Source organism: Melanostigma gelatinosum, assembly GCF_949748355.1.
Source record: "Melanostigma gelatinosum genome assembly, chromosome: 18".
Classification (NCBI taxonomy): Eukaryota; Metazoa; Chordata; class Actinopteri; order Perciformes; family Zoarcidae; genus Melanostigma; species Melanostigma gelatinosum.
The window spans coordinates 7,671,581-7,694,540 of NC_136651.1; the positions used below are offsets into that span (position 1 = coordinate 7,671,581).

The following is a 22,960-nucleotide window of genomic DNA, read 5'->3' on the forward strand; positions in this document are numbered from 1 at the left end:
TAATACTGTACCTTTTTAAAAAAAGACAAAGGAAGGTACCGTCCTGCACAGTCAGATCGTCGTGGAGACATCAGAAGGAGGAGGAAAGGGCAGCTAGCAGGGCGCTCGAGTTATCATAAAACAACGTTTAACTGAAGAGAAAGACCTGCTTGTTGTCCACAGACGCCTTCGTCGGGGTTCATCTGTTGGTTTGCAGACATCATGCACATTCACAGTCTCGTGGTGACCTCAGGGGCTGTTTGTATTGAGAGAGCGTGGGCCCTCATCGCGTCAGACAATCAACTCAGAATATTAAGTATAGTCGGACAATGATTATGTATATTTAAGATAATAATGTACATTTGAAGCACCATTGATTTGTAAGTTCTGGTGCTGATCTTAGACCTGCTGTTGCTATGCAACTATTGGAAACCAACGTTGAAGCGGTCGTAATTTTAACTTTGAGCATTCGAGTCATTAGTCCTCTGATCAAACATGTTTTTCTCTCCGGTCCATGCAGTGTGATGGCACACGATACACAAAACGAGTTTGAGTAATTCGGTCAAACTGAACAACGAGAATGTTTAAATAAATAAATGGATGTTTTTCTAGTTGACCGAGTAATTGAAGGTGTTTTCGTGTTGGATGCATTTCTTCTATTTAGTGCTACAAGACTAGCTGGCCTAGTTTATCTCGCTTTTTATGTTCCAGGTAAAATGTCTTTTGAATAAAAGTACTTGATGGAAATCACACAGAATCCCAATGTTTCCCTCTGCTGAGAGATTTCTTCTCTTGATTATGTAACTGAGCTGAGAGGCTTTTCTGTGTTAAGTTGTCTCACAGAAACGCTGTTTCCTTTCCTCTTGCAGGTATTACGGAGTGATTCATGCATGTTGTTGTGTAGCAGCGCATTGGAGAACATAAGGCTACTGCAGTGGATAGGGGCACTGATTAAACGAGTATAGATTAGACCGTTTTAAAAGGTATTGAGCAATAGTTCCTCCTGGGCTCCCCAGAGAAGTCATTATGAGCTAATCCTGCTTGTCACACAGCTCTCCTTCTCTGGGAACGATGATACTTTGGTTCCCACATCAAACAGCCACGCTGTCACCGCACCCATCGAAGCATACACGTCGGCACTGTCTTTCGTAAAGAAAGTGCTCAAGCGTTGTGTAGTTTTGAATTAAAGTGATTGGTTGAGTTGTTGCTTGTTTACATGCTGCATGTGGGCTCCGTCAGTTGGCCGGGGCACCTCGATATCAAGCCAGCTGTGAGCCACTTGTGTCATGTGGAACTAGAAGGGTTCTTTAAGGAGTACTCTTTGTTTTTTTATGATTACACTGTGCCGTGAATTTAGTTTTGCATTATTTAACATTTTTTGCTTAGTTCATAATTCATGTTGTTTGTGCCTATTATTACATCATGAGGTTGTATTGCATTTAAATTATGATGTGTTATGTATTTTATTACATTATGAGTTGGCACACATGTCATAAAGTTATCCTGTAGTATGCCATTCATGTCATAGTATATGCAATGTCATTTTCAATACAAAAAAGTTATAGTATGTCATTAAATAGTTAGTTTAATATCCTGTAAATATAGTTTGAGTTTGAATGAATTCTTTGTCACAAAGAAATCATAAATATATCCTAGTATGTGTCATTGTATGGTATGCTGTTCAAATGTCATAAGAGTCATATTTAATGTAAAGTACATGAAAACAATAGTATACAATTCCATGAAAATGATGAAAATATCATCAAAAAGTAATGCCATCAGTCTAAAACGTCACAGTATATGTCAAAAGAAATGTGAGTAAAGTATGTATAATGAATATCTCGTACAATAGTATTCTTTAAAGTCGTCTGTCAGGTAGCAGGTTCGTAGTTCGGTCATAATCAACCAAATCTCTCGCTGTTTCCTGAATTTGTCTGACGACTTTGGCGTAGCACATTACCGACTGATTCGTCTTTCCAGTTCGACGTGTTCGTTGCCTCCTTTGTTTAAATGACTCCGTATCTTCACCCTTTGGATGTTTCTATTCTGCCGTTTTTCGTACGAAACGTACACAAAGCATATTCGCTCGCCATGAATTCCCTGGTTTTATCCACATATGGGCTCAATCAGACATTGCACTGACGATGTACTGGGGACCTGGCGGCATAACGTCTGTTTAATGTCCGGTCCGACTGATTCGGACGTTTGCCTTCTCGCATACAGCTCCTCTGGGTCTAGATCAGTTTAGGGTTGCAGTGCATGTGTGAAAGGGGCTTTATTTTGCCCGTTGTGCAGCAGGTCTATGCTTCTACGGTTGAAGTACATTCCTCTGTTACTTCCTTTTCCTCCCTCATGTTAATCAAAGTAGCACTTTGGAAACGGACATGTGAGGAGTAAAAGTCTTTAACCAAATGTCTTTCGGCTGTAGTCTGACACGAGATGTTTACCGGCTCACTGTGCTTCTACCTCCCTTTGTTGCCGTCGCTCCCCGCATTGTTTGAAAGAGCCAGTTGTATGCCCATCTGTGCATGGGGGCCAGTGCTGGGGCTGGGAAGCCAGCAAGCGTGTTTACCAGCTCCGCTGTTTGTTTTTGGCTACGGTGTGTGTGTGTGTGTGTGTGTGTGTGTGTGTGTGTGTGTGTGTGTGTGTGTGTGTGTGTGTGTGTGTGTGTGTGTGTGTGTGTGTGTGTGTGTGTGTGTGTGTGTGTGTGTGTGTGTGTGTGTGTGTGTGTGTGTGTGTGTGTGTGTGTGTGTGTGTGTGTGTGTGTGTGTGTGTGTGTGTGTGTGTGTGCGAGCTCGCATACATACAGTGTGCGTAAAGCCAGCCTTGATGTCTGATGGTGAGCTGGCTTGCCAGGATGAAAAGCCGGGTGCGTTGTCTTCCAAGATTTAAAATGTTAATGTAGAAAATATTTACAATTGGGATTAGGTCTTTCTCTTTTTTTCCTCCACGTGAACTGCTTAACACACACAAACACTTGCGTTTGCTTAATCTCCCCATGTGGCCTCCACCCAAATGTACATTTATATATCTTTATTTATTTATATGCAGGCCTTGAGTTTGCTCGCTCACTCTGTGATGCAGTTCTTTGCAGGTTCCCCGTATGTTCACATAGTGTCTGTTATTGTCGCTTTCAGCTGTTGGAGTCCACAGATGTTAAGGAAGATGCAGTCCTGTGCTGTTCAATGGAGGTATGTAACAAGGTGCCAGGCGTTGTTTGGCTCACTGTAAGGGACAAGCACACTCTCTCTAACCTCCTGCCTCCTCTATACCCCCCCCCCCCCCCCCTCCATCCCTTCTCCTCTACACCAGTTGCAGAGCATGGGGCGCCTCCTGGAGGAGCAGCTCCCGGAGATGATGACCGAGCTTCTCGCAGCCGTCAGGGACAAGATGCTCAGTCCGGCCGAATCACAGCTGACTCGCTCTCTCCTGATGGAGGTCATCGAGCTGCACGCACATCACTGGAGCCCCCTGGAGGCTCTCACCACCCAATACTACAACCGGACCATCCAGAAGCTCACCACCACTGCCTAGGGTGCCAGCTCCCACGGGAGAAGAGGAGACGAGCCCTCCTGAAAGCCCCTTGGAAACATTTTCCAATTGAATGTCAATCGGCTCTTTTAGTTTTACCAAAACACAGGAATTTAAGAATAAAGTCACTCTCCGACCGAAGTGAGTCCGTGCTTCACGTGGGTTTTGAACTTGGTTGTATAATTTGCTAATTCCTCCAAGATAGGCGAGCACTGCCACAGATAACCGTACACTATCCTCCAAACAGTTCGCTATCAAGCAAGCCATCGAGGCAACACTACGAGCTCATTTGACACACATTTAAGAAAACAGCAACGTATTTATGGCCAGTAGGGGCATGCTTGGCCACACAGAGGGAGCTCACCTTGCACAGGCTGCTGAGGGATAAAGGAGGGAACAGACAAGGGGGGAGAGTGGGGGAGAGGAGGAGAGGGCAGCAGCCTGCCCGTAGGGAATAGAGCGATCCGTACTCGAAGATGAATGGAGGGGGTTAGGGTGGGAGGTCAGGGGAGTCCGTGTCAGTCTCTTCATTGTGTTCATTTGCCCACCGCCCTCCCCCCCCCCCTCCTCTGTCTCTCCGTCAGCCCCTGGGGTCTGTGTGGCTGATAAAAGAGAGAGGAGGAGGAGGAGGAGGCGGCGGCAGGGAGCGAACACGGTGCTGTCTGTCTGGGCCGTCTGCCCCGCCGGGGCCAGGGACCGGGTCAAAGGGCCTCGCTGTGGAGCGCCTCCCCGCCTTTGTCTCTCCCCCCAAACTCCACACCCCACTGCAGGAAGCCTTTTTGTGGAGATGAGACAGCGGGCCTGCTGGGCCTGCTGGCTGGGTGGAGGATAAGGATCAGGCTGGCTAGAGTAGGCTGGCAGATGGCTGCTTGAGCCCATGTGAGACGACACACACCCCTCTGGCACCCCGGCTCCCTGCTCCCCGAGCAGTAAAAAATATTCCAGTGGGGGGGGCAGTATTAGAAAAGCATTAAAACTAACACTGCTGTGTGATAAGTCTTTTGTTTTTGGCCCTAGAGTGGAAGGTCTCTTCTCCTAGGTTAAGTCGTGCATGTACATGCTTTGTTAACCACATCTTTGATATTATCATTATGTAATTTTTTAAAATAATTTAGTGTTTTTATTGTTGGTTCATTTCGACGTCTTGTTTTTATGAAGTGTATGTATGAGGTTTTAGTGGTAGGCCTTATTGCACAGGTTTGATTTGTTTTGCACTGTTCTGCTTTAAAGTTGAATTTGAATCAGTGCTTGTGGATCAATAGGAAACATCTCAGTAGTGAGACACATGGGTGAAGCAGAGGAGGGATTTTAGGATGTTTTAATGGACTAGTGGCCTTATAATTTATCATCTTCATAGGAGCTCTCGGCTGCGGGGCCTGCAGCAGCTGAGGGAAAGCTGAGGACGTGACAGTTGGTCTTATTCACATCATTCTGTTGCTGAAGGAACAAAAAGGACAAAGTGACGTGATGACAAAAAAAAACAAAAAGAGCATGGCACACAGAAAGAAGTGAAATGCTTCTTTAACATGTTCTCATACTCAAGCCATTCTTTGCGGTGGACATTTTTGCAAGTGTTTAATATTGACTGTATTTGCTTTGTGTTTGAGGAAAATGACAACTATTAACCGGCGTATTTGAAGAAGACTGACGAAAAAAAGAATTCTTATTGTATGACCTCATTAGCTAATCATATGTGACCCTTATTCCAGCTAACGTGTGTACTATGATATTGACGTACCGAGCCAATCGTGTACCATTTGTAAATGGGCTCTATATATATATATATATATATATGTGTATATATATCTATATATAGATAGTCTGCATACAGTATATTTACAAGTATTTAAAAACATTGGAATAGAGGTGGATAGTGCGAAAGAGATGTTACACACAGGACTGTGGTTGTGTGGCTCGAGTTTAGCCTTCCCATGCATTGCGATGAGGAACTAGTTCTTTGTTTGGGAGTAGTCACACACACATACATACATGTGCATATACTCATGCACATGTATGTACATACTTAGTGACCCACTGAATCTCTGCGGGCAGTTTTAAGTGTTTTTATATTATTTTCTCTGTCTTGCATCAAGAATTACGAATCCTGTGCGGTAGAAACACCACCCAGAAGTCTGTTCGATGAGAAGGGTGATTTAAAGCTCACATGTGTTTTTGGGGGTGCAGCCTAATCGTCTGTCAGTGTGTCTACTTGTGAAGTAATTTGTTTTTTTTTGTTGTGTTCTTTATTTTGTTTCTAGGTTTCTATTTAAATTATATTTAGCTCATATATATATATTATCTGGCGGGTTTTCAAGACATCCGAAACAGTTGTGATACCTAGCTTGCTGTGTAAGTGTGGTATTACAGTGTTTTAGTTTATGTACAGAAAATACCTATCGGCGAGTTCCCATTATGCAAAGAGCAACTTGCTCTCACAGCAGATGGGGGCAGGTGGGGTTAGCCCCTCCCCCACCCCCGGTACTGGAGCCTCCCCCACCCTGTGTGCCCTTCGACCCTTCTGCTCGGGGTCCAATGACTCACTCGACAATTGAATGAGACACCCCCCCATTTGCATATTTGCATGAATATTGGGGGAAAAAACCCGAGGTTCTGGTTAGCACACAGACGGGCTGTAGATTGGCAATAGTGGGTCATCTTGTAAGCTCCTGTTTTTTGTTTTGTTTTTCTAAGCAACTGAAAAATAAACTAACGGGGGGGAAAAAATGATGTGACGAAACAAACCGGTGTGTTTTTCTGTCTGCTCACTCGCCAGCACAATCACATGGAAGTCAGTGCAAGTATCACGAAGATATTCAGACATCACAAAGGGAACAACAGTGCACGCACTGTTTCCTCTGCCATTACCAGCTAGACTGCGTAACTAATCCTGGCACCACAGTAGGTCATTCTACGAACAGTTCATACATGTGCACACTGAAACTCATTAACACGTCTGCGCCTCTACATGGCCACACATTAATTAAACTGACCACACTTGAGAATTTTTAATACGAATGTTGCAGTAAGTCCTTGGCCAGTGATTTGCCTTTGGTTGGCCCTGACACATGCCTGGGGCTCCCAGTCTGTGGGCGTCCCAACGGGAGATCTCAGGGCCGGGGTTGCCTCCCCACTGAGGACCCTTAGAACCGACGGGACTTTCTTCAGCACTCGTCCACATCGCTCAGCGTAAAGCCCTACAACAACGTATTTAAATCCACCTGGACAGTGTGATATACCCTTACAATTTGCCAGTGATGGATTCATGATGATGGTTTTGAGAAATTGAGTGTACGTGTATTTTTAACACAATACAAGCAGGGACGATAGGCAAGATACTATAGAGTAATAGACAAACCAATCTTGCAAAAGGAGCGTAAAGAAAATAAAAAATGCAATGTATGTCATGAAAATGTCAGTAAAGCATGCTATTAAAAATAAAAAATCAGTTATAAAAACTCATAGTACAGCATAAAGAAGACTAAGTAATAGTAAAGTATGTCATGCAAATTTCATAGTATATTGAGGAATAAACTGGAAGAAAACCAGAGCCGGCCCTGGCTGACCATTAGCATCATAGTTCATTTGTCTCTGTGCGTTGAAAACAGACAGTTGAACAGACATGTTGGCCCTCAGGGAGAATGTCTTGCTGGCTGGCCCGCTATGGTGCTGGAGCCTAAACTGCTAAGACACAGTAGCTGTGTCTCCAATTTAGAATAAAATCACATTACAACAAGATGGTGTTATTTGTCTGCAAGCCAAGTGACACAATTAGGAAAAATGTAAGATGGGAGAAGAGACTTCTGAGTGAATAAAAGGACTGCGGGCTATATGGATTGACGCAGGCTATTTTCATTAAGTTTCAAATTCATATGTTTGCAAAGATTAAAGATGGACGACAGCGGAAATGCTCCGACCATCAAAACAAAATGTATCAACTATTTTGACAAATGCCAAATTACTGGTTTCAGTCTCAAATGTCAGAATTTGTGACTGTTAACGGGTCTAAGTATGAGTCAAAATACTACAATGCCCATGAGTCTCGCTGCCATCACAATGGAGAAGAAGCCAATCGTAGCAGAAGTGAATTAAAAACATTTCATCCTTGAACTTTGGAATAAGACGTGGCGCCATATTTGCCAGAATACAAAAATGAAGCTGCAAAAAGTTATCTTCTGACTGAAACCTTCATCTTTTTAAATCAAAGAATTACTTATTTTCTAACAGTTGTATATTCTGATTAACATTTTCACATTATTTTGACATTTCATCGAGAGAAGTACAGGCAAGAGTAACTGACAGTGGAAATAATTAGCTCATTGTGTGCATCGTGGCGCCGTATCATGACCGGAGCTTTGCTTACTTTCTCTGCTGCCACTGACGGATGAATGGACGCGAGTGTTCAAGGGTGACTCGCACAGCAGTGCCGTCCAGGCTGCATCTCAGCTGACCTTGATGACAAGAACATGGAGAGAGGACACTTGAATTATTAAGATAACTGCTTACACACTAACCACACACTCGCACGAATTTAGACAACGCAAGCGCCAGCAGATCCTGTGTTCAAAGTATCTCCGGATATTTGACGTGTCTTGTATCTTCAGCTGTCTGATGGCTCACACATTGTGTTTTTTTAGACCTTTTACGACCTTCATTTTATTTCTTTCCGTCTGCGCAGTGTTCGTCTTTCTATGTTTGATCAGCACACAAAACAAACTAGAGGAGCGTACTGCAGAATCTGTTCTATTTGGTCCGAGGGGTACAGAGGCCGTATATTGTGGAAAACAAAGTGAAGTTAAAACACACACACGCATCCCCAGATGTTTTCCGACCGTGCGTTTGCTGTGGGAGAAATCAATAACTGTGGGCTACGAAGTGGTTTTAGCTCGCTCTCTTGACCTTTCCATCTCAGCAGCAGCTACTGCGCTGAAGTTTATTCTGCTGCCCAAAAAATACAGCATTCTATCTCCACTATGATTGGAATCAGACATGCGAGTTGTATCGTGTACGGATTCTGGAGACTATTGTGGATCTCAGGACTACATTTATTTATTAATAGTACTTTTTAGTACTGCTATTTCTTCATGTCTACTTCCAAATTAACTCAGGGTGTCAAATATATATATATATATACATATATATGTCTTTAAATGGACTCTGTGTGGAATATTACTAATTGTATGTATTACTGTTGTTGCTACAGTGAACTTACACCCTTGAATAATAAAGTAAAATAACGACTTTTTTCCAAATTAAAAGACTGACAGGAAGTGACAGTCAGCACATGCTTAATGACTAGCAAAAACCTAAAAACTAATACATACACACACACACACACACTTTATGTCCAAATGGAGTTTTTCGAGGAAAAGCAAGAACGTGATCTCGTCGAGCGGAAACTGGAACGCTGTATTCCTGCTTCCTGGACTGGCAGTGTAGGAAATTATGTCGTGACCTCCTCATTTCCTCTTTTGGTGAATCACCTACTCAGTCAGTAAATCAACCAAATAATTGCTTCTTGGGCTGTGAGTGGATCACACCCCTCATTCACTCGCAGCATCAGATAACCTCTTTCTGTACAAATCAACTTAATCTCAGAATGTTTCTAGAATCATTTATACATTATTTTTATGAAAATAATCTGCTTTATTGTTCAACCTCATTTAAAAAAAACAACGGCGATCAATTCTGGAAAAGAAAGAAGCTGAAATGTGCCTGAAACAGGTTGAACTCATGTTTCTGCTTTGGCATTTTGTTTTGTTCTAAAGAGTCGACAGTCATTTCCAGTGAAGAGCTAAATGCTAACGTACACACGATAACATGCGCACAGTGATCATGCTTATAGGCTGATGTTTCGCATATACAATGTTCAGTATGTTCACCGTCTTGGTTTAGCATGTTAACATGTGCTATTTAGCACTAGACACAAAGTACAACTGATGGAATGGTCATTGGTTTTACAGGAATTTGGCCATAAACCAAAATACAACAGACAAAATGTTTACCAAAGTCAGTGGGCTTCATCCTCTGGGGAACAATAACGACTGTACAACACGTCTTTGTGATCCATCCAATAGTTGTTCAGATACATGAGTTTGGAATAAAGTGGTGGATTTAAAAGACCAACATAGCATCTTAGAAAACAATAACCATACAGCTCAGTGTGGCAGATATGTAGTGCCATCACAATCACTCCGAAATCAAATTAATGCCGTAGGGAATGAGAGAAAAATGGCCGTTCATCAGTGTACTATAACACAAACGGGGACCAAGTGACTCAAGGATGTGTTCTTGAAACCTACAAGTAATTAAAGCACCAGCCATTTAAGCCCAATGAATGCACAAGACATCATATTCTTTTTTTTTTCCTGCAGAAATGTGAACACACTTTCATGAATGCCAGTGACAGGTCCTGAAACAGCTTTTAGCTGAGGAAACATGGCGTCTTTGTTGTGAAGTGAGCGTGTGTGCCCTTGCGGTGGCCTGGCTGAGGCGTGTGCTGCAGCGGGCTTTTCTCACTGTGTTGCTGCCAGCAGCAACACGCACACGCTGCCAACGTCAACAGACGGATCTTCACACAGGGAGAGGAGAACAAAGGTGAGGGTGAGGGGGAAATGAATGCATTTCAGAGGACAGGATGACAGAGAGGAATCGGCCGTCTATTTACAGGGGGAAACAAACGCAGGGTAGTCATTAGATCACTCTCTCTATCTCTCTTTCAAGGTTCATCTCAGCTAAATGCTGTAATTTATGAGGAATGTGTGTGTGTGTGTGTGTGTGTGGGGGGGGGGGGGGGGGTCGTGTCTTTTTCAAGCCTGGCCGGACTAGACCAGCCACCCAGAAGTGTGTCTTCCTTTGTGGCTGACAAGCCGGCGTGAGCAAAGCTTCTGCTGTGAGCTGCACTCAGTGGCTGATCACTCGAGCGGAAATCAACAAACACACACACACACACACACACACATCTTAATTAGAAACGTGAAAGGGACATGAGTAGCATCAGCAGAGCCTCTGCTGCTAAGTGGAGCAGAGGTGACCACACACACACACACACACACACTGCTGCAGCCGTTGGAGGTCGATGGAAGTGTCCGCAGACGAGCAGTGGGAAGTCACACCTGATGTCTTTTGTCGGGAGGCTCCCGCCTCGCGACTGTCATTGTGGCAACCCGCTGCGGCAAGCACGACCCTGTTGCTAGGCAACCTGAACTTCTGTGACAGATAGTTGTGAAAGTTCTGTGGCAAGAGCGAAACTGAAAAGTACAAGAAAAAAAAAAAAGTAGAAGGAATAAAAATCACCAAGATACATGAAGGTGTATGGGCAGCCTGAAGCGGCAAAGCACGAAAAACAGCGAGAACTAAAGTCGGTCTTCACCAAAAGCAGCTGCAACTGTCTGCCTTCTCCTGCTTTTACAGACCCACTGCCCTGCGCGCCAGCAGCTCTTTGATTTGTGAGGTGTGCATGCTGTGCAAGGCGTGTTCCCAGTATATACTGTGTGTAAACACACATAAAAGAGTTCAGCGCACAGCCAGTGGATCACATGGACTGTACAAGGTACTGCTTTGTCTGTGTCCATGCAGACTCTCTCTCTCTCTCCACACACAAACACATCAAGTGAATACACCTCATCTACACAACCTGCTTCTTCAAACCCCTCCATGCTAAACCCTGTACATGTGTCAATAGCGAGTGTGCCTCCCTGTTACCCCAGCGAATATCTTTTTAGAGCAACATAATTAGCTGCAGTACAACTCGCACTGCATTTATTTTAACGCTGTATGTCCACAAATACTGGATATAAAAAGTCTGAATATCAATCTGTATTTCTAAACTGCAAGTTATGACTTAGTTTACCCACCAATTCATCTATTACGTCTTTTTTTAAATCATGTTTGGACCACAGATGCATGTTTTTACACCCACAAATGAAATAATGGCTTGAACAGAAAAAAGATATGCATGTCAATTCCTACACCGTCTCTTTGAATGTGCTGTAGGTCTGAAGCGGCATTAATACTTACACATTGACCAATCCAGAGCCCTGTTTGTACAGCAGGATACATAAGTGTGAGCAATGTCACGGGCATCTCAGTGAGGTAAAACAAGTTGTTCACAGAAAAAGTCAGCATAACCCGACATTCCTAATAATGGCCGAGGATGATTCAGAAGGGTAGGCAGTGGCAGTGCTGCACCACTAAATATAGCGTCCAAACTCGATTCAAATTGGCATTGTGCGAATACTTGTGATGCGTGAGTCAGAGTGATTTTGACGGGTGAGTGTCATACGCCCACGAGATCCGGGCATCGCTGTAGTCTCTCTTCTTTAAATGATGCTTCGTTACAGGGTAGGGCACGACACAATCCACCAAAAATAAGGATATATAATAGGGTTACTAATATATATATATATAGCTTGAGCAGCAACATCCCCTACGTGTATCGAACCCATGGGTGTTTGTTTGGCCTACATTATTAGCACAGCAAACTTCATCCGCGCATCCTCACATAACAGGTGGTGCGAGAGGCTTGCTGACACTTTCACCTCCATCAATAATCCAGAGGACCCAATCCACTCAATTTGGGCGTTGAGGCTGTCAGAGGAAGATGTGACTGATATATGCCGCCATCCTGAGACTTGGTAAAACATGACAGTAATATCCAGCAACACAGAGACAGTTAATGAATGAGCTGTGGCTCAACGCCAACAGAAAGGAGAAGAGCATAATTACACTGAGCTCAGAGCGCGGTTAATTCATCTCATTAAAGAGTATTGTCGCAAGCGTATAAGCTCATCAGAACATCTTGGGTGCATTTGTACCAGCTGAGCTTTGAAGTTTGCGAACACGAGAATGAAGAAGTGAATTAATAAACACAAAACAATTGGCCGGTGCTGTGAGTTATTCAGAATGTCTTCATTGTCTGTTTCCACGGCAGCACGCTAACTGCTCTGAAGTCTTTTATCTTACAGTAGATCCCACACTGAAAGAGCTGTTTGTTATCGTCACCTTCATCTTACAGAAGAGACAACACGAATAAGACGTGCTTTCTTCTTGTCCCCACCCCCTCTTTGTCTTCCCCGTTTCTCTTTTACTTGTACATAACAACGGCGTGCCCACTTGGCACCTACAAGCACACACACACACACACACACACACACGCGGCACACACAGACGTTAGGCACAGTAGGCGTCTTTACACACAGAGTCTTCTCGTCTCCTAGTAACCAGAGTTGGTGCAGCTGTCTACTGTTTTATTAGCTGTCGTCTGTCTACCATGTCCACATTAGTGTGAATGAATTTGGAAATGCATCTCTTTCACAACAAAAGCTGACATGCCATGCAACAGGCCTTTCACAAACATGGCCGACGTTCAGACTGCTGACAAATTAGAGGTAAAGCCGGAACGAAGATGCTTCCAATGCGCCAAGGGAAGAAAATGGTTCGACGAGGATGAAAATGATGTGAATCGTCAAGTTATCGGAAATTTCGGGCCGCTTGCTAGACACAATCATCAAAACACTAAATTGAATTCAACGGTGATACATTCAGGAGATACAGTAGTGTACTGCGGTACACTGAGAAGTGCAGAGAGCTTTCCCTGGCGGCTGTTGGCTTAATCGGCATTTTGTGAACTCTTTTAGCAAAGGCTTGAATGTAACCGACTTTCACGAGTGGCTTGTTGTGAAGCAAACGCATCAATAAAATGTGTTTATTTGACAATGCCTGATGAAGATCCCCGATTGAAACGTCGCTCTGTCAGATTACATGTGCTGGGAGCCATCGGTACGATATGCAGATCCTAGGGAAGAGAGTGTCGGTGGACTTCATGGATATAATAACCTAAGAAGGTACACTGCCCGCAGGCAGATATCTATAATGGGAGCTGGGGTTTTTTTTTTGTCGTATCCTGAAAAGAAATCTCTGCCTCACAAAAGCTTTCAACTTCTTGGAGCAAGTGCTGTCGTAGATGCTCACTTATCCTCTCTTCAGTAGAGAAGGAGCACAGTGGAAACGCAGCTAAACAGGAAGTGGCGTCAAAACGTTCTCTATTTGTGTTTCATACCTCTAACTGATGTTCAGAGATTTAAGGAACAAAAAACAGCCCCGGTGTCTTTTGGGAAACCCAGACAACACTTGCTGTCCAAAATCTGACTCCACCTGACTGACTCTGTCTCACACCCCCCATACACAAACGCTACACACCGTCCCCGAGGCCCAGCGGGCCGAAGTTCACCTGTCACACACACACAGACTCCACAGTGAAGGATCGCAGCAGACACACACGCCTCGACTGGCTTTGACTGATGTCAGTTGGTGGTCAGTGGGTCACCCCATTAGTCATGTGGTGCCCAAACTGTAACCAGTCCAGAAGGGGTAGCAGGCTTGGCGACAGCTATCTGGCTATGTTGCTTCCTGGCGGTGAATGCTCCATTGTGTCGAGAGAAAAAAAAAACAATTTGTGCCTCCAGAGCCGAGATACCCACAACACAAACAGACACTTCTTCTCTTTCTCTGTATCGGTGTTTATGAATTCCTTCCTTGTACTCCGAGAAAATGTAGCTTTTTCTCTGTCTCTTCCGATACAAAAGTGGAGCAGAAAGTTCGTTATAATGCGTCTCTCTCTTTATCGCAGCGTTTTCAGCACAAGGGCTCGTAGGCAAGGCAAGGCAAGTTTATTTGTATAGCACATTTCAACAACAAGGTAATTCAAAGTGCTTCACATAAAACCATTAAAAGCATCAAAACATAAGGCAAAAGAAAAGAAGATTTAAAAACAATTAAGAACATTCATTAAAACATTAAAAAACAGTGCAAGAAATAAAATACAGTAGTAAAATGCAGAAATGCAGGAAATTGATGAATATATGAATTGAATGTGGTTCAATTAAAGGCAGCAGCAAACAGAAACGTCTTCAATCTTGATTTAAATGAGCTGAGGGTCTCAGCAGACCTGCAGCTTTCTGGGACTTTGTTCCAGATATGTGGAGCAGAAAAACTGAACGCTGCTTCTCCATGTTTAGTTCTGACTCTGGGAACTGAAAGTAGACCGGTCCCAGACGACCTGAGGGGTCGGGATGGTTCATAAGGTAGCAGCAGATCAGAGATGTATTTTGGCCCTAAACCATTCAGTGCTTTGTAAACCAACAGCAGGATTTTAAAGTCAATTCTTTGTTGGACAGGAAGCCAGTGCAAAGACCTCAGAACTGGAGTGATGTGATCCACCCTCCTGGTCTTAGTGAGGACTCGAGCTGCAGCGTTCTGAATCAGCTGCAGCTTTCTGACAGACTTTTTACAGAGACCTGTAAACACACCGTTACAGTAGTCCAGTCTGCTGAAGATAAATGCGTGGACAAGTTTTTCCAAATCCTGTTGAGACATAAGTCCTCTAATCCTTGATATATTCTTCAGGTGATAGTAGGCTGATTTTGTAATTGGCTTGATATGGCTGTTCAGGTTGAGGTCTGAATCCATAACTACACCTAGATTTCTGGCTTGGTTTGTGGGTTTTAACATCAGTGACTGAAGCTGAGCGGTGATTTTCAATTGTTCATCCTTGGTACCAAAAACAATTACTTCTGTTTTATCTTTGTTTAATTGAAGAAAATTCTGGCACATCCAGTTGTTGATTTGTTCAATGCAGTTACCCAGCCCTTGTATGGGATTATAGTCCCCTGGTGACATATTTATGTAGATTTGTGTGTCGTCTGCATAATTATGATAACACACTTTGTTGTTTTCCATAATCTGAGCTAGTGGAAGCATGTAGATGTTGAACAGAAAAGGCCCCAGTATTGAACCTTGGGGAACACCACGTCATTTTAGTCAGCTCCGATGTGTAATCAGCTACAGACACAAAGTATTCTCGGCCCTTCAAGTAGGATTCAAACCAGTTAAGTGCTGTGCCAGAGAGTCCCACCCAGATTTTTTGTCTTTCTAGGAGTATGGCATGGTCGACCGTGTCGAATGCAGCACTGAGATCTAGTAAGACTAAGACTGAACTTCTGTCATTGTCTATGTTTAAGTGGATGTCGTTGAAAACCTTAACAAGAGCAGTTTCAGTGCTGTGGTGTGTCATAGTGTTAAGCTGAAGAAAATAACAGTTACACTTTCACCTCCAAGAATCTTATTTTATTATCAACCTACTGAAAGCCCTCCACTAAACCCATATAAAAAATGTGATTTGTAGGGAAGCCTTGAATTTCCATTCCAGCATCTTTATGAGTCCGAGAGGTAGAAATGTATATCACTGCTCCTTTATGACAATAATAACATGCTTAATTAGATCATATGATCTCCTCGCTATATGGGCTGGTACTCCTCTTCCAAGAGCCACGCTTTTTCATTAAATATGTACCTTTTTGACATTGAGCCACGAGTGAAATGCCAATACAATATATATGATAATTACAATGTGTGGGCCAGAGCATCTCCCACCTCCTTAAAGTCATTCATTATCCATCTGCCCGAGGTCTATCTGTGCGCCTCTGTGTGTGTGTGTGTGTGAGGAGATGTCTGTGTATGCTGGTAAATGCTTCACTTAATGTAATCTGTATGAAACACAGACGCAACATTTCAGTCTGGCCTCTAACCCTACCAAAAGTATCCGGTACATGAGTGGGTGTTACAATAGTGCGCGTGTGTGTGTGTGTGTGTGTGTGTGTGTGTGTGTGTGTGTGTGTGTGTGTCAGAGCCTCTATGGCTGCACTTCAGACACGAGGCATGCAGACAAAGGACCATTCATCAAGCCAGTCAGCGGATCGCGAGGCCTCTCTTGGAGACACTGGGGCTGACGCCGAGAATGGTGGCACCGGGCGCTACAATGGCGACATTATTTGGCGTCGGCACAACTACGCCACGCTCCTTAGAAGAACGATTTCAAGGCTCCGGCTCCAAATGCTGGGAACACACAAACAAAACACACGTGCACGAGTGTGGGACGCGTTTGTGAATCGAGCAGCGCGTGTGTGTGTGTGTGCGGTATGGACTCGTTGAAACAAAGTAAGACGATGCCATCCTGGAAGCGTTCAGGAGTCGTGATGGCGATGCTCGTTTCTCTTCCCAGGAGCAGTAGGTGTTTAGAGGCATTTCGTCTTGGCAACGGCATATTTGTCATCTCCCTCCAGGGCGATCAGCTCGGTTCTCACCTCTTCGCACAGTCTCACAAACACTCATTGTTGTTTTATGGCGCGTCGGTGAGGAGCACATGCTGCGACTCCCCTGCCATTCACAGCCGCTGTCGTCAACATGCTTTCAAAACTCTCAAGTTCGTTTTCATTCACAAAATGAAGCCCTGATTTTAAAACAGCTGCGGTTCAAGAAGGTGAGACTTTTACAAAGGAGGTACAAAGGACGCTGATGAGAAATGATCACAAGGGGACAAAAACAGCAAACATTTGGTAGTTTGCATCCAACAGTAAGACAACCAATGTACAAAATGAGCACGTCGATATGTTCAATATGAAGTGAACTTCATATAAGTAACTGTCTAATCTATTGACAAACCCTTTAGACAATCAGATAGACTTGATCGACTTTTCCCAACTGATTTGTGTATTTAATCGTGCTGCGCTAGTTAAGGTGGGACATTATTATCCATTATTGATCCAGACGGATTGATTAGCTTATTGATTGGTCTCCATAACAACACAACCATTGTTCAATAACATCTCCTCCGGCATGCGCTTCTTATATAATGAATTGCCCAATGCCATTGACTTAAATTATTAATAAAGCACACACACCTTACACATGTGCATTATAACACCAAGATGTAGGCATGTGGGGGGGGGGGGGGGGCCGAGAGACGGGGAATGAGGCGATATTGATGAATGGTATTCAGCCGTCACTCTTCTAGCTGCGTAGAGTGGAGGCTATATAAATGGAGAACAAAGAAGAGCAGACAGACGGGTCGGACACGTAAACGATTTCACTCCTGATCTCCACGAGTTAGAGAAGGACAGATGAGGACTGCTTACTTTCATCAGCGTGGTACTTTAATCCACCTTTTCCTCCTGCCTGTATTTACAGTGCAGTCTAAAGTGTGTGGGGAGTGACTGCCTGGCCAGTAATTAAACTCTAGTTTGTCTTAACACTCGCCTCGGAGCCAAGGGAAACACCAACGTGTCAGTATTAACATACAGGTGCAAGAACCTGTTCCGCCCTCAGAGCCACGAGCTCGGCTGATATATCCACGTCAACGCGCGTATCCGAACCTGCAGGCCAACTAACAGAGGCCGAGGTGTATTTCAATGTGGATTTAGAAAGCGTTTAAAGTAAGCTGACCTTAAATCAAAAGACATGCACTCGAACACCAGATGCAGAGGCAAGTCAATCAAGTGCCAGTATTTGTTCTAGGTAAATAGGACTATATGGTTTTAGGCCATTCACGAGAACATGTTTTTTACTTTACATCGCTGGCGGCCATGTTCTAAAAGTATCTCTTCTCTTTCATACCTTTTAGGCAGCCACTGGTTTGTATTTTTAAACAATAAAAATAACTTTTTTGTTTGTTCTAAACAGCAGCTTTACTCATCCAGAATCCAAGTGTACTTATCGTTTGACTTTTCAAGTTTTTTCATCTGAGACCTCGACTAATGGATGCAAGGCTTTTTGGCATTCGGCAATTTTTTTCCGACAAAAACGGCAATTGGTTGCAGCTTCTTCGATGTGAGGATGTGCTTCTTTTCTCTGTTTCATATAATTGTAAACTCAACATTTGGAGTGTTGCACTCTCTCAAAACAAGACATTTGAAGACATCGCTTTGCACCCAAGGGGATTGTGATGGATGCATTTTTCACAGTTTCATGACATTTTATGAAACAAATAATTGTCTCTTAATGACAGACCTAACCAATAAACGGATGGATTTTCATTGTGTGTTGAACACATTAGGAACCAGAGGCTGTTCAAAGATTTTTAAGTTTTTTGCCGAGTTCCTTTTAGATGTATCTTGTTACTATGTTGGTGATAAGCGTAGAAATTCTGCCGTTTGGAGGTTAGGTTTCAGGTAGTTATGAGGTTAAGAGGAGAACAGACGAGGGAGGAGTGGGGTGAGGGGAGAGAAGATTGAATTTAAGAAGTAAAGCATGCAACGTTAGCTCGAGATCAGGGAAAACTTTGTATCCCTTAATGACGGAGACAGACATGATGGAGAAAGAGGAGACAACCAGAAATATCCTCCTCAGTCAGCTAAATTGGTACGCAACCCAAACACCTCTTCTTCACACTCTCTCCATCACCCTCACAAACACACAGACAAAACCAAAACACATGTCATGGGCGCCTTCTCTGAAATATGAGCTTTCAAGCATACACTGTGTGTGTGTGTCTGTCTACTGGCATCATCACCCCTCTTCTGCCCTGCGGCTTCCTGTTGACGAGCAAAGCAAGAAAAGCTTAAAAAAAAGAAAGAACTGTGAAGCAGAATGCGAGAGACACTCTGGATGAACTGTTAACTTCCTCAACCCACCCCCATTCGTCTCACCCACACTCCTGCACTCTGTCCCTGCACTCTCCCCTATCGTTTTCTCTGCTCCCTCCCCCCTCTATTCAGCTTCTTGCCTCTCAGTCACTGCCTGTGACCTCGACACCAGTATAAAAGCCAACCGTACACGTCAGAGGGAGGTCACCTGCACACAGGGAGGTCAAGGAGAGGTTGCGTTCGTGCCCGCGGGGCGCTGCTTCTGTCCCAAAGGACTGAGGGCAATGTGACAAGAACGAGGGGGGGGGGGGGGGTTCCCACTTGACCTCAGGGGGTTGTGGATGCTCAGCTAATAAAGGTACAGCTGTATGCTTCCAAGAGTCCAACAGTGGAGCTGTGCTGCATATGGATCCACAAGATAATTCCATGTATTTGAAAGAAATGTGTGTGTTTGTTCAGTTTACGGAGTGAATGGCACCCAAGGCAGAAAAGAAAGCTTCAGATTAACATTTTGAGCGGATTTGTTGACAGTTTATTGTGAATATGAGCATGAAAATGCTTTTCTTCCCACAGGGATTGGATATTTCTACAGATTATAACTCAGCTTGTCATGACTTTTATATTTCGCACAGAAAAAGCATCCTCACTTATCCTTCATTCTCCGGATAATTCTCTTTGTCTTTTTTTCTTTCCTCTAGTCTCTAGAGTGTATGCGTGAGGGTGTGTGTGTGTGTCTGTGTCTATGTGTGTGTGTGTGTGTGTGTCCATTGATTGTCTGCCTCCTACAAACTGATCTGTCTTCCTCAGAGCAGTGTGACAGGTCCCTCTGTGTCTCACAATAGACAGACAACCCCCTCTCTCACACACACTCTCACACACACACACACACACACACACACACACACACACACACACACACACACACACACACACACACACACACACACACACACACACACACACACACACACACACACACACACACACACACACACACACACACACACTTACCATACAGCCAGATGGGCTTGTGTCCCCCATCGCCAGACAAATTAAGTTTGGACTCCCAGATTAATATTCAGGCAAAGCACTGGCTCTATATAATTGAATCATGGTGCCATGAGTGTACAACAGGGGCTACTTTAGATGCAGCCGCCATGCGCACACGGTCGCGCACACACATCAACACTCGGCTGCCAGCTGCGCTCGGTATCCTGTCTGCTGGTTGGGGGGCAGGTTATGAATACAGAATCGTACTTCTCTGTGCACCACGCATTGTTTTATGGTGGATTCTACCTGACAGTCTCTCTTCCACCACTACATTCTGAAGAAAAGAGTACAAACAGAGCAAAGAAATATTTCTAAATCAAAAACAAGCCAAGTTGGTGCGGCTCATTGCTGCTACATTAATAAATTGGCCAGACAGATTGACCAATATTAGCTTAATATGGGTGTATATGTACATTTCTATAAATCACTGGATAAGTTACAAGAAATTGTTGTGCAGAAATTCAATTTAAAAAAATGAAAAATATATAACGACAACGAGCTCAAATTAGATTTTTTTTTAACTCGTCAGTGTCAGTCTCAAAAACCCAACATGAGTCGGGCTGCGCCGCGTTTCCCCTCCGGCGGGTCACTGCTCCTTCAGTCCCCTGTCACTGCTGGCGTTGACATTTTAGCAGCAGACACCAGAATTATCTTGAAGTCAATAATCTTGGCATTGTTATATGTGAAAAGGCTCCACTGAGAAGGGAGGACAGAGAGAGACACACACGACACCTTCTGCGGTGTTATTTCTTGTTTTCGTTGTGGCTTAAAAAAATTCCCTTGATTCTGTGATGTGTTGACATAATGCTGTGTATAGTGAGAGTATGCTGTATAAGAGGCATCAACAACTGAAGTTTCCTTTTGATAACGATTTATTTTTGATCATGTATGCTTTTTGTATGACAGTTTGCTGTCGTTTTTTCTTTTTGTCTCACAAAAGTGATTTGCAGCAACATCGTTAGTGCTGCAAATCAACCTCGAAAGCTAAATTAAATTCATTACCTCCGGGACTTCATTTGAGAGGATACAGCTTCTCTTCTTTTTTACCTGTAGAAACAATAGTAGGAGACTCAACAATGATTCAGTGGCTCACTTCCTTCAAAGGCACGCGTTTGGTTTTCATATTTAACTGGGAGGGTTAGTTTGGCCCCTCAGCGAAAAGCAATTTGGTCCCATACGGATCAAGCAGGTGCTTCAACAGCATGTATGTCATCCAATCAATCCGTCAGCCATGTTTTGAAGGAAAGACGCTCAAAAAAAAGGGTCTTTCTTAAAAGAAAAAGGGCATTCTTAATGTTAAATATACACTCTTGATGGAAAATCCCACTTAAAATGATACTTTCACTTCATAATTAGTGTGTTTTTTAAATTCAAATGCATTATTCTAGCTTTATATTTCAACAAAAGGTGACTTCTGGAGATAAAAAATATTGATCTATTAATAGAACAGAGTGCTAGTCTCCTCCTCCTCCTCCTCCTCCTCCTCCTCCTCCTCCTCCTCCTCCTCCTCCTCCTCCTCCTCCTCCTCCTCCTCCTCCTCCTCCTCCTCCTCCTCCTCCTCCTCCTCCTCCTCCTCCTCCTCCTCCTCCTCCTCCTCCTCCTCCTCCTCCTCCTCCTCCTCCTCCTCCTCCTCCTCCTCCTCCTCCTCCTCCGGCACAGTCACCACATATTGTGTTTCATGTCGACTATTCCTACGCTTGCTCTCATCAGTGTTGGCATATTTCGTTCGCGTTTAACACGATGTAAGAGGCAAACACTGTTTTCCTTTTTCAATACTCTTCATCTACAGATTAAACCGCAACAAATGCCAATTCGTGTCTCTTTCACGAACAAAAACGGCGTGAAATTACCTCACGTCGATGAAGCGGTAATGATTTCCCATCGGCACCTCTCTGGTAATTTCGTGGTTCCTCTTGACATCTCTTGTGCCAAAATGAGCAGGGAGGATACGAGAGACGAGTGAAGGTACCAATCAGTGTCTGTAGTTCTCCCGCTATTCAAAGATAGTCTCAGCGAGGACAGTAAGACGTGCTAACCAAAGCTGTGAAAACAGCTTTACTTAGCAAAGTACCTCCCACATACAGCTCTCTAAAATGACAGCAATGCCTCCCTTTGCCAGTTTGTTATCAATTCTTCAACCACCAGACACGACTACACACACATCCGTGGGTGATTAAGGCCAGTGAGGCTGACTCTGCTCCATGGCAGTGAGTATCTGTCATCCACAGCTGTTTGTATGCTCGACACATCACTTGCAGGTGATTCAATCCCCACAGTCATCTTATCTGAAGGCAGCAGGACAGGTGAGTGCACTCCACTGGCAACCGGTTACTTGAGGGATGTGCGGCACATTTTCAAAGACGCTTCCTGTGTGGGTGTCTCGGTTAAATCTTGCATAATCAGAACCAGATTGTATCTGCACTAAATGGGCTGTCTTGGGTCTGCACAGCCTGCAGAGTATGGAGATTAGAAGGGGCACAAGAGCACAAAATGTGATTTTCTGGGAAGACACAAATTGTGGGTATGGGTGTGTCTCAATACCTTCACCTGCGATTTTGAGCACTTAAACTGTATTAACAGACTTTTTTTGTGTGGGGGGGGGGGGGGGGCAGTGTGAACAAGTTGAGGACACAACATTGATTTATTATCACCTTTTAAGGACTGGTCAGCAAACAGATGCTCATTTGCACATCCAGCTGTTACGGAGAAACATTTGTTTTGAGTCGAGCTCGTGGAAACCTGGTGTAAGCGAGTAAAATATTCCCTCTCTCACAGACGCTGTCGGCCTGAGGTGCGTCCAACAGACACACGCTGAAAAAGAACAAACCTAAATGAACATCAACACCCTAAAAAACAAAAGAGCAGCTGCGTCATTTGCATGTCACACGCCAATATACGCAAACGATCACAACAACAGAGCCACTAATGACATGCTTCATGATGCCACGCCTTTATTAACTCACACCACAGCATAACTAGCCGGA

The 22,960-nt window shown here is 43.9% G+C and overlaps 1 protein-coding gene across 1 annotated transcript in view; it reads left to right on the forward strand.

Moving 5' to 3' along the window:
- The window catches only part of ctif (CBP80/20-dependent translation initiation factor), a 35,287-nt gene extending 31,381 nt beyond the window's left edge, over positions 1–3,906 (forward strand). The window contains exons 12-13 of the mRNA XM_079289521.1: positions 3,117–3,170; positions 3,292–3,906. Of these exons, the coding sequence (XP_079145647.1) occupies positions 3,117–3,170; positions 3,292–3,513 (276 nt within the window). The 3' untranslated portion in view covers positions 3,514–3,906. The remainder of the gene's footprint in view (positions 1–3,116; positions 3,171–3,291) is intronic.
- The last annotated feature ends 19,054 nt before the right edge of the window (positions 3,907–22,960 follow it).